General features: G+C 41.0%; 1 protein-coding gene across 4 annotated transcripts in view; it reads right to left on the reverse strand.

The window, feature by feature from the left end:
• pde4ba (phosphodiesterase 4B, cAMP-specific a) overlaps nucleotides 1-13,228 on the reverse strand; it is a 190,614-nt gene that overhangs the window by 19,920 nt on the left and 157,466 nt on the right. For 3 of the 4 annotated variants that reach the window (XM_040129571.1, XM_040129572.1, XM_040129573.1), the window contains one exon: nucleotides 201-313. In XM_040129571.1, coding sequence (XP_039985505.1) covers nucleotides 201-313 — 113 coding nt within the window. Of the gene's footprint in view, nucleotides 1-200; nucleotides 314-458; nucleotides 534-13,228 lie in introns of those variants that run through there. The other variant, XM_040129574.1, reaches the window with a different exon arrangement.

Consider the following 13,228-nt stretch of genomic DNA (forward strand, 5'->3'; position numbering starts at 1 on the left):
TTAATACAGTTGACTTTACTTGGGCCATGCCATGTTCATCTGCAGTATCTCTGGATTCTGTACACTGTTATTCGTGTGTTCATTATGCTGGGGGATTAGTTCTCCAAGCAGTTGCTCAGATTTGTTGAGAAGTCTCTCGAAAAAAGTGTTTCCACTTATAAAAAACATGAAAATATAGCCACAGACACAGCCTGTCCTACCTTGTTGGAGGCCATGTCGCTGACAGAGCGGTAGGTCTGGATGGTCTCCAGCTGGTCCAGACACCAGTCCAGCTCCTCCATCGTTTCCATAGCCAGCTTCTGGTACGCCTCATCTGTTAACAAGCAGCCAGCACACAGAGACACACTTTCAGAACAGATGGTGCACATGGAGCCCGAGCGCTGCCCAGCCACTCCCAGGCAACATCCACCCACAGGTCCCACCCGGGGTGCCCGCTGCTGCTACTGAGGAGGTGGCACCTGGCTGCAACGCTCCTTCATCGTCAGGTGATGTAGCCGTGGCGAGCTGCTGGGACTCGCGGGTGTCGGCAGAGTAGAGTAGAGCGAAAGAAAAAGCTGGGACCTGACCTCACTCTGTCACACACTCTACTCTTCTCTATGTGCATACGTATATGACCCCCCCCCCCCCGAATAATCACCCACCCAATCTGAGGCCCTCAGGTCATTTACATAAAATCAAGCCTTCAAAGCAGGAAACCACAAACACCCCCCCACCCCCCCCAGCCCCTCACCATTACCAGACACAGACACACTTATCTCACCTCACAGGAAGCAAACAAACACTTCTAAATCTCCACACACACATGCATAAACACACATTTTATCTCAGCAAACAAAACATTTTGTGTCAACCATGACTGAATTTTCTCCTTTCGCTAACATACACAAATACGTACTGTGCATACAATGTTGGTCAAAAGTTTTAGAATGCCCCCATTTTTCCAGCTTTTGTTGACATTTAAGCAGTTCACGTCCAGTGAATAGTCTTAAATTGTGCAAAGGTAAATGGTGATAGCCAAAAACTCAAATATCATGTAAAGTCCTTGGAAAACAGGCCTTTTTCAGGGATTAAGAAATTGATTAATTTACAGCTGCACTGCAGCAATGGAAGTAAATGAGGCCTTGAAACTTAATGCAAAAAATTCCTACAGGTGCCCCAACTTTTGTTCATTACTTACAAACCCTCTGTCTGTACAAAGGCAGTGCTGGAACAAACCGTGTTACTACACCATCTGACGCATTATCACGACAATACTGTACGCAAGAAGTATTACTGTATATTGCTACCAGAATGGTGAGAAAGACGTAATTAGCAAACGAAGACAGACTGGTTGTTCAGGGGCTCATCCTGACCAGAAACCTTAAAAGAAAACAACTAGACGGTGGCTTCATGTGATGGAAGACCGGCACAGTCTCCAGATTTACTGTAAACCCCACGGAGCTGGTTTGAGATGAACTAGACAGAAGGTGAAAGCAAAAGCAACCTGTAAGTACGACACATTTGTGGGAACTTCAGCGACAGTGTTGAGATAAACTTTTTGAGCAATATTTGATTCCCATTTCAGAAAGAATGCAACAAGTGTGTTCGGCTGCTGGATGAGTCAAAAGTTTATACTAAATGTAGGATTTTTAAAATGTCTTTATTTCGTATTTGTTCTCTGCTTTTATTTCAGAATACACTGAGACATTATATTGTGCAAAAATTTCAGTTACAACTGGAAAAATTGAGGTGTTCTAAAACTTTTGACCGTTAGTGTAATTGTCAACAATAGACAGGTAAGAGCACTCAACAAGTTGTGATAATGTTTGTTTAACATTTGAGACACAAACCCGGTAATGGGCCTATCTGCCTCTGGCAGGGCCCCGCCGAAGAGATGCGGGATGCTTTAATGAGCCTGCGCAGAGCTGAAAACCTTCATTCGGTCCACAGACAGTACAGACACAAACGTAACACAGACACAAAATTAGAGGAACTGAGTCGGGCATTCATTTGACCAGAACTGAACAATATTTCCATACTGCATAGCAACAGCCAGGGTCTGTATGTTATTGTATCATTATCTTTTGTGCTGCTCATTCTCTGTCTTTACTTTGAAAAAAAATTTTGTGACTCTGTTTTTATTTTCATAATCACTTAATCTGACAATTATTTTCTCACGTAGGCTTCAAATATCTTCTTTTGTCTAACCAACAGTCCAGAAGCCAAAAATACTCCGTTTACTATTGTGAAAAAAAAAGAAAAAAATGTTCACACTTTTGGGATTTCTCCTGGAAAGAAAGATCAATTTTCTGTCAATTAGCTAATGGAATCAATGAATTGTTTCAGCTCTTCGGCATATTAAATATTATTTTTTTACTTTTCGAGTTGCACCTTTCATGCAACAAAAGTAAAACATGCAAATAAATTTAAAATGTGGCCAAATGTTATTAACTAAAATTTATGGAGTGCGTGACAATGTTTGGTGCCTCGTTAAAAAAACCATCATATTTAAACTGAGAATGAAAAAAAAAAAAAATCGGGATCAGCAGTTAGAATGTAAATAACGACTGGAGCAAACAAACATCTACAAAGTTTCTAATATCTGTAAGGAACATGATTCACTGTTTTATTTTCCACTAGTCTAAACCACTTATGTTACAACAAGCACGATTGTCAATTTAGTGAGGGACTTTTCGCTTAAAATTTAAATCATCGTTTACATTGCAGAGTGCCGATGACTGGATCCATAGAAAAACAAAGAGAGGGAGTGTGTTGTGACCACTGCTAAAACATTCTTGCATGAACTAGGAGTCAGTATTCCTGTTCCTGTGGTTTAACTCTGTTTTTCAGACAACTGCAACTTTACGTCAAGGTTGGAGTGACTCCGTGTTGGAAAACAGAGGGGGTGTGTGATGAGGTGGCTGCTGGGGGAGTTGGACCAACACACACGTGCACACACGCACACACACACACACACACACACACACACACACACACACACACACACACACACACACACACACACACACACACACACACACACATATACATACACACGTCTACTGCCCCTCATTGTGTATACTCTGGGTCTCCTAGCTGCAGAGCACAACATGGCAGCAGGGTGTGCACTGCGGCGACCTTAGCGTGGCCACGTAGAATGTGCCCCCTGCTCTGATCTCCTCGCCATCAAAGACACGAGCCTGTTTACTCTCCCAAACATGAGAGGCACCTGGCGCTCTGCCCACAGCCTGCCCTCACTCTGATGAGGGGAGTGAGAGAAAGAGAGGGAGTGTGTGTGTCTATTTAGTTTAACTCCACCAGCGTCTGATGTTGAAACGGCTTACACTTATTTGAGATTTTTCTTTCCAGTATTCCCAACACTTTTGAGGTGGTTTGTGTTTTTGAAGAGCATAGAAAGCCCTTGTCCCTGTAAAAGTTTTCTCATTTGAACTTTTAAACTCTGCTAAGACAGCAAGAAACATACTAGCAATTTTGGCTATGGATAAGTTTCTAGCCTTAGTCTTTGCTGACCTATGCAGTTTTGTCATCCTCTGCAAAAACTGACTAAAAGACCTTTCCTCCTTTAGCCCGTGCCATAATAGTAAAAAGTAATTGTAACAACACATTTAATCGTCTGTAACTTGTGGATGTGTGGATGGTGAGGTTACTTTCTTAACTCCATACATATATAAGAAAGGACCAAATGCACCAGAATTATTATAAAGCAAAGTGGAGCGTGTTTTTTGCAGCATCCAGGGTTTCAGATAGACGGTGTTAGCTGACATCATACTTGAGAACTTCCAAGCATGAGCACGAAACTCTAGCGGTCGAATCAATGGTACAAAAGACGAGCAACTGTTAGAAAATTTTGGATGAAGGTCAAAGGTATAAGACTGTGTGCATAAAAAAATGGAGGAGAAAGCATTTCAGCGAGAAATACCCAATCGCAAAGCTTAAAATTCTGCATTCTACCAGTAAGCGGAAGCTGAAGCTGATTAAACTTTGTAAAAGCCAGATAAAACTGTCAGCTGTTTAAATCAGTTAACGTTTGGATTCTTGAGTGAAGTTAGATTATTTTGGCAGCAATAGCAAAGTCTTTTCTTCACTATTTGCAACAGTCAAAGGTACTCTGCGGAGTTTTCTGACCTCTAGCATTGCTATAGAGCAGTTTCTCAATGAGGCAGTCCCCACTTTGTTTGTCCCATGCAGCATGCGAATGCATGAGGGTTATACGATGCGCATTCTTGCCAATCGTTTCACATTATGCCGCTGATCCGCAGGTGTTGGTAATGTGGCAAAAAATGCGGCAATGCATCAACAAAGGCAGTGAAGAAGGCTGCAAGCTAGTAAACATGCAGGATGCAAAAGTTTTGAGAAAAAGCTCAGATTGGCACATCTCTCCGGCTCTTTGCAATAGCAGCAGTCACTACCTGTGATGGGTTCTGTAGCGTTTAGAACCATTCACCATACCACGAAAAACACGACTTCTGAGAAATTAAGTTGTAATATTTTTACAAAACTGAACTGGGTTACAGTTCAGGGCAGAAGAGTGCAGATTTGATCAACAAAACTAGTCTTAATGCAGCTGTATGTGTTTATTTGTGTATGTGTGTGGTAAAGAAGCTGTATGGGGGGAAAATTGAATTGCTAGATTGGTGGTTTGAGCCCTTAACCACTTTCATGACTTTGATTTCAAAACACACAAAAATGGGTACAGAGCCTTAAAATCTGGTTTGGTGGATCAGGACCTAAAACTGCTCACGAGGCCAACTTCTTGTGGGTCCCCACATTCTAAATCCGAGCTCTAGGTAGATGCCAGAGCCACTTAACTATAACGCACAGTTTTACTCTGATCCCTGCCCCGCTCGCAAGTAGAGCCAATACCACCAGTGTTTACGCCACCGCTGGACCCAGTTTACCACCAGTCAAATAAAAAACAAAGATTTATGTGGTAAGCATTGAAGCATTGGACACTGACTCAGTTATTTCTCAATACTATTACGATAGTTGTGGCGACTATCAAATCTAATGCCAGTCTTTTAAGTACTTCACTTCAGAGGAAAAAAGGATGCAAATGACCATAAAATAAAACGCAACCCAACACCTGTGTTTTTTCTGCAGCTAAAAGACAGACCAGTCAACAACAATCAATGTAAGATATGAACTTGCTCCTCTGTTCCTGAGTTAAGCCTAATGGTAATTAAATGATGGTACAAGATTAAAAAAAACGTGCAGAACAGGCAACTAAAGTGGATTCGTTTTGTTCATTTCATAGAGCAAAAGGTAACAGGGTAATGTGGTCAGTTTGACCCTAGAATCAAATAATAGGAAAACACCAGCATGGCTAAAGAGAAAGACTTGATATAGACAAGTTGTACTATAGGCAAGATTTTTAAAGAAATTAATCTCAAAATGCTCAAAATTTCCAGGCCAAATTACAGTGTGGTGCTGGAAACCTCAATTAGGGGTTTCAGCCTTGATTTTGTTTGTTTGCTTTTGTGTTTGATTTTTACCTCAATTCATCTACATAGTTTTAATTTTTACAAAACCCAGTACAGGATTTAATTTTCCATTTATTTTGAAACTTACAACTTTGTATTCCAGAGGCAGACTGCTTTTTATACTTTTGCTGCGCATAAAATCATACAATTTTTCTGCTTATAGAAGACAGGGGGTATTTAGAAGTTAAATTGACAAGCCAAGCCGATACATGCTTCAATATACTCAATTGTTTTAAGAGAAGTGTGTACATTTGCTGCATACCAGCAATTACTTTAGCTACAGCAGCTTGCACAGTGTACTATCCTCCCCTCAAATGGACCAAGGGAAATAGCATTCAAAAGCCAAATGTCTACAAAAACACACACACACACACAGAGACATACAGTAAACTAAAACCACAATGCAAGAGGGGATTTCCACCGCCTCCACCCTGACACAAGGACCTTTCTGATCCGCGCTGAGACCTACAGTGGTCTAACACACAGATACACATGTACAATCCAGACACACACACACACACACACACACACACACACACACACACACACACACACACACACACACACACACACACACACACACGTACTACACATATACATCAACTTTAATTTCTCATTAATGTGCTTACGCACAAAAACACAAAAATATGAACATGTACTTTCCAGCCGAGGGAGGTAGAGCCAACGGGCTGCAGAAGCAGGGAGGGTTAGGAGAGATATGAGGTCAGCTCCCTCTGTCTCTCTTTCAATTCAATATTCAGTTTAGTTCAGGTCAGTTCAGGTCAGTTCAGTTCAGTTCAGTAAGCTTCACTGGCATGGAAAGATACAGTGTTTCCTACGCTGACGAGGTTAACACTTCCACCATTAACGACAAAAGATAAAACCGACCAAATAGTAGAACAAACACACTGTGAATGCGTGAATCAAACTTGTTACCTGAAACCCTTCGGTTATATCGATGAGAAATGTGTGGACTTGGTCAGTTAATTCAAATCAGTACAGTCACAACATTAAACATGCGAAAATGCAGGTTAAACACATGGGTGGACAGAATAACAGGAACACTCTACAATAAAGGTAATAAAATAAAAAAAAGAACACCTTAACTATGAGCTGTATTGGCAGTATTATCCAGGTGTTCCTCTTATCGTGGCCATCCAAGATTCAGTGTTTTTCCTTTTCCTTTTGTCTCTCAGGTTAAGTCAAAGTAGCACACATAATCCCAATAGGAATGATATCTTTGGTTCCTACTCCAATATTTGATTTATTTCAGGGAATAAGTTTCAGTTTCAGTTAATATCAGACAGGCTGAGAAAACCATTTGAAGGTAATGACGTGGGGCTTTCACAATGAATGTCATTCAATTTTTTTTTTTTTTTGGGGGGGGGGGCTTTTAATAAGTAATATTTCCAGTGACTTACGATGGCATAGGCAGACTTTCAATGAAAAAAGAACAAAAACTAGTGGGGATAAAATCTCTTTACACGTAAATAGACTGTAATATAGTTTTATTTCATTGATTTTGTGCTGTATTTGTGTGTATAGATAGTGAAACAATATTTTTTATAACCTTAAACGGTTCTATAATAATATTTTGAGTGATTACGACTAAAGATGTGAACATTTTCTATAGGTTCTTGTGTCATTTTTCTTGTATTTTGGGTTGCCAGTTTCTTTATACGTGTTAAAAAGACAAAAAATTAATAGCTGAGTTCGTTCTGGAATAAAGTTCTCCTCTCAGAAATCTGTCAGTTTATTAGACTTCTTCTTCTTTGCAGCCGGTGGACATACACCCGAGGCTCTATACGTGTACAACGCATTGCATATGGTACTATCAGGTTGTTTAGGGACAAGTAAGCCCACAAGAATTAAGACCACAAGACTTGATGCTGTGTGTGTGTGTGTGTGTGTGTGTGTGTGTGTGTGTGTGTGTGTGTGTGCGTGTGTGCGTGCGTGCATGCGTAAGTACGTGTGTGTGACTGAGTGAGTGAGTAAGACAGCTGTATCTGTCATCCACTCATGGGGATAGAGTCAGCTTCCTGCCTGTGATGTGATGGGAGATGAAACAGAGCAGGAGGGCTGCAGCGCATTATCATCAGCCAAAATCTATATGGCATAGTTATGGTAGTTGAGTTGTCAGCGGAGATGACCAGCAGGCGCTGACACAGGCACAAACACACGCACAAACACACGCTCATAAAAGTGCAGGATAAGAGGTCAGGAATGGACAGTTTCTCTTTTTCTTTTCGCACAAATTTCTTGCTTTCAATCTATTGACCGAGCATTCTGTGGGTAAATATCCAATTTTGAAGGGTGACGCGCCACATTTCCAGTGAACCGGCACAAAAAGGACCATACACATAAAGAGAAACCAAGCTTTGACGCAGGCCAACTGGCAGCAGTGTCAGGTTCCTTTATGAGAGAGAGAAAGAGGGGGAGCCAATCTTTAGTAATCTTTAGTAGCATCTCTTGCTTTACAAGAAACAGAGATGAGTTGATCAGAAACCCCTCCCCCCCCCACATGCAGTTACGCACCACTTCCTAACAGAGACCAAAGATGGTAGAATGAGGCAGTAGGCTGCTCTAGTGCTGCTCGTCGATTTCTTACAAGCTGAACTAAGACCTCACATGCACAACATTGTAAAATCAATAATTGGCAACTATTACAAAAGGAGGGAAGAAGGGTAGTGGTAGAGTGTGTGGTTTTAAGAGCATGTAATGTGGTGCAGCAGCGTTTGTTGATTAAAATGTTTGTGTATGCATGGTTCTGAGAAGTGACAAAATGACATCACTAGGCAGTGTTTTGTTAGAGTTCTTTTATCTGATTTACAGGGAGGCGGAAAACAAATAATGTCTCAATAGATGGTATCAGGATTTTGGTAACGTGTGGTCGTGAATTATAAAGAGAAAGGAGAGAAATAACTAGTGGCCATTCTGTTGCAATGGAAGAGTACATACAGTTCGCCAAAGCTTCAACGGAGCCATGACATGACCAGAAAAAGCACCGTGACACTCTGGATGCTGACTCACAGATTAAAACTTCTGTTTTGTCGAAATGGGGCAATTAGGCTAAAGCAGAACTGCTTCAAGTACATGTTTTCATACTTGTCTCTGTTGTGACAGAACTACACGTGTGCATATTTGCTGTCTGTCTCCCTGATGCACGGACAGAGACAGGAAACAGGGCTTTCATGTTTCTGCTCCGGCCATTAAAAAGAAGCCTGCGGATGGAACTTAAATCGCGTTAGCTGAAATTTAAAATTAGGGCTATTGTAAATTCTGCGGTGAAAAAAAAAAACGATTTTATTTGTCACATGCTCACACAGTACAGTATGTGCAGCGAAATACGGGATGGCATACCATGGAGCCTGTGCAATAAATTATAAAAATCATAATGTTTAAGATAAGAAATATAGAATAGAAATATCAAATATAAATATATGTAATGTCATTCTTAAAATAAACTCTTGTGGCCTTTTTAGTGTTGCTGTTGATTTGACCGATTCTGTATGTTTTTGCCATCCTGGCCTGGTCTCCAAAGTCCAAAGTCCCAAACAAGTCTCCAAATCTATCTGGTTAAAGGAATATTTAAAAGGACTCATTTTGAGAAATTTGCTTTCTCGCCAAGAGTTAGATAGGAAGATCAATACCACTCTCGTGGAGCTAGAGCCACGAGGTGATTAGCTTAGCTTATCATAAAGACTGTACACAGGGGGAAACGGCTAGCCCGCCCCTGTCCAAAGTACCCAAAACATGCTTCCTTGCGCCTATAATGCTCACTTGTTAACACGTTACGGATTAGGCTTTAGAGTACTATCATTCGTCATCCTACTCAAAAAGAAAACTTATAAGTAAATTTCCCAAGATGTCGAACTATTCTAAAAATTAAGGTTAAATACATTTTTAAAAAAAATCTAAACTAAAAGTGAAGATGAATTGAAACTGTGATGACAAAAAGTGCGTTTTTATAGGCAGACAGAGGGAAACGTTTGCTAGGCTGTCTGCAGGCGAGCCTGTGTTTTGGCATTGTTAAACTTGTTCTTTTTGTAGCAGCAGGGGGGCTTTTAACTTGCTAGAATAACAGTCATGTAGATTCATATTCATCTGAATGCTGCTGGATTGTGGCTCTCTCCTGCTCACATTTATACTGAAATAAAGTCAGTTCTGACCACAAATCATCCAAACAAAAAAAAAAAAAAAAAAAAAAGCTTTGACTGGGTCACATGTGACCACCATGCGTGTGCATGTGTTTGTGTGTGTGTGTGTGTGTGTGTGTGTGTTTTAGACCCCCTTATGGTTCTTGCTTGCTCTTCTCCCCCTCTCTCCTTGGACACAGTGTTCCCTGTCCTCCCCATAACACACACATGTACGCATTCCTCTCTGATTTACTATAGAACTCAGTGGGAAAGCGACAGGGAGAGCTATAAATCTAAGTAGCACGCAAAGCCTCGTAAAGGTTGGACAGTGATAGCAGGTCCCTCTCAGACTCCCTGGCAGAAAAAACGCTTTGCTGTGTTAATCAAACTGTCTAAATCCGAGTGGAATGAGAAAAACTGAAGGTTTTGAGGCTGTGAGAACTTTAATTTAGGTATGCATTCTCGTTGAGACAGTACAGGGGTTCATAAGGATATAAGTCCACAACATTTTGGATGTGAGTCTTAAGCCCCATTTGAACAGGATTTTTTACTCTTGAGAAGGTTGGGTGCACTCTCCACGTGCTCGTCAGTGATTTTAATGCTGCCTGGAGTGCTTAGATGTGTGATTTTTTTTCTCCCCCACAGTATTAAATTCTGCCCCAAATACCTACTGTATTTTGGCACATTTGTCAGTCCTCCATTGATCCCATTCAGAGAGAATCGTGGTAGTTTTTATTTTTATTTTTTTGTTTTTGTGCACAAAGTAGGACTCCGACTAATATTATTGTCTGTTTGGTAAGAAAATAGTGAAAAATGTCACAATTCCCTAAAGCGCAAGGTGAGGTCCGACCAACAGTCCAAAACCCAAAGATATTCAGTTTACAATGGTATAAAAACAGAAAAAGGCATTCATCGGTTCTAACTGAAAAGTTAGAACCGATGAATTTACATAATTTTTGCTTGAAAAAAATCATTTAAGCAATTACTCGACCAGCAACCTTTTTTTTTTTTTTAGTTTCTGTCCATTGACTGATGGATCAATTGTTTCAGCTCTGGCACAAAAAGCCTTTCATTTCCACTAACTGAGACTGAGTATGGTGAATTTGAATTATGTGTAAAGTCTCTTGGAAAATTGTTTGATTATATGAATTTTATAAACAACTTCCTGTAATTTAGCTATGGCTGAAATGCCACCCGTAATGGTGCGTTTAGATACGGGAGAGTACGGGAAATATTTTAATACTCCATATTAATTCAGCCCAAACGGGGCTGGAGTCCCAACTGAGCCCTGACATGATCTGCTTATTTTGTTAAAAATTGCTTAACTAGAGAAAAATAAGCCTTGCACATTACACTGCGGATGCTTCTTGCACACACACACACACACACACACACACACACACACACACACACACACACACACACACACACACACACACACACACACACACACACACACACGTGATTCACACATGTGCCTCTTATCCACACACACAGGAAGATAGAGAGTGATCTATGCATGTGAGAGGTGACTGTGAGGAGCATAATGTCAGGAGTGACCTGAGCTCAGAGACGGTCTGACAACACGGGGCCTGAAGGTCCACTGACACCTGAGGCGTCTGTGTCAGGGTCTTACATGCAGTATTCTCTCCTATCTGGGTAGTCGTCATGTTTTGGTGTAAAAATCTTAAATATTTGGTTTCTGCATTTCTCTCGCTCCCTACGATAAAATGGTCAGACGTCAGTGAGGCTGTTTGTCCGTCCTATCAGCAAGTCTGCTCAGAGGACCTGCGAGTATAACACGGTCCTGTCCTTGAGCCGCTCTGCTCTCCATCTGTTTTTGGCCCCTTCTCTCATAAACTCTCACATATTCTTTTCTCCCATTTTGCTCCTTCTCAGTCTCGGTCTCTTACTCTCAGCTTCTATACACTCAAACATGTGCACACGCAAACACGTAACACACAAACACACAGCAACAGACCAGGCTTTGTCTGTGTTACCTGAGGTTAACTCCCACATTGGGAGCAACAGTACTGACTGGACTGAATGGGCCTCATTGTCACGCAGACTGGCATTTGCCCCTTGGGTTGATTAGCGTGGATCAGAGGAGCCATGAACCCCAGTTAGCCAAACTACTGTCGTTGTTGATGCTGCTTTTTTTTTTTTTTTTTTAAGGATTCAAAGCAGTGTCTACACTCACAATTACAGAGGTTTTCTGTCAGTGCAGCGGCAGATTTGATGTCAGGGATGATGAGAGATTTCTACAATCATCGGGAAAACTTTTGCATAATCAGAACGGGCCAGCATGCAGCTGTTGCTGCTGGATCCAGCTCCGCTTCTATGAAGTCAGAGGAAAAAGTCTGATCACAGACTGAATCGAACTTTTAATTTAAAACAGTGATTTGTCTGACTTTGTCCGACTTTACTGCATATACATTTTTGTTATTTAGACCTATACGCTGCTCCTTCCAAGGACAGCTAAAGGGTTGGTTTACCTAAATTACCGAAAAAAAAAAGGCAAAAGTTTCTCACTTATCCCTTGTGGTATCAAGCCATGCAAATACTTTTGGTTTTATTTACTTAAGTTTTTAGATAGTCATTTCTGAGATTTCTGAAGCCACTCCAATGCACACACTGTCAACTGCCCTCTACCAGAGAAACAGTCCTTATGAAAACTTCACAGTGAAGTCTGGGGATTATCTTGAATAACAAGCATATTATTCCTGGAAAGAGATGTTGGCGTTGACTTATTCAAATTTAACATTTTAATACTTTGAGCCTGACAAACAAAGTTCTATTCACCTCCATCGTAATGGAGTGGTGGCAAAAGTCTCAGAGATGGAAATCTGTAAATCCGTAAACTTTCTGCATGGCTCGGTACCACTAGAGGTAAGTGAGAAAATGTGTTGAACATATTTTGTCATTTGGGTGTATAGTACACGAATAGAAATTCTGGGAAATATGCTTATTTGTTTTCTTGGTGAGAGTTAGACAAGGCATCAATACCACTCTCATTTTAGTACAAAGGTACAGCCAGCAGCCCGTTAGCTAAGCATAAAGACTGGAAACAGGGAGAGTGGGTTGTAGAAATAAAAGTGAGACATAACATGTTAATCAATGAACTTTAGAGGTGCTGATAGGGGGATTTTGTTACCTTGGGACACAGCCAGGCTAGCTGTTTCCCCGTTGTTTCCAGTCTTCATGCTAAGCTAAGCTAACCAGCTGCTGGCTGTAGACATGAGAGTGGAATCATTCGGGAAAATTACGAACTATTCTTTTAAATAGCAGGCCCGACAAAACTAGAAGCAACCCAACAGTGCCAGGGCAAAAAAGAGAAAGGAACATTACAATCACCGTCATACAGAGAGAGGGGTAAAGGATATTTAGGGTGAATAAAGTGGATGTACTAATACAGTATTGTGACTTATTGTGCTGCATTAGAAGTTGAGTTCTCAGCCTGCCAGAGAAAGTAAACTGGACCTACAATGTATGAATGGTGTGATTTTGGGAATTTTGAGTACTGGTTTGCTAGATGGAACAAGAGCTTTACTCCCATGCATGCATGTCACAAGACAGGTCAAAGAGCGGGGGTGTCCAGGGAATGGCCCCTCG

The sequence above is a fragment of the Xiphias gladius genome, chromosome 6 (assembly GCF_016859285.1).
Source record: "Xiphias gladius isolate SHS-SW01 ecotype Sanya breed wild chromosome 6, ASM1685928v1, whole genome shotgun sequence".
NCBI classification, from domain to species: Eukaryota; Metazoa; Chordata; class Actinopteri; order Istiophoriformes; family Xiphiidae; genus Xiphias; species Xiphias gladius.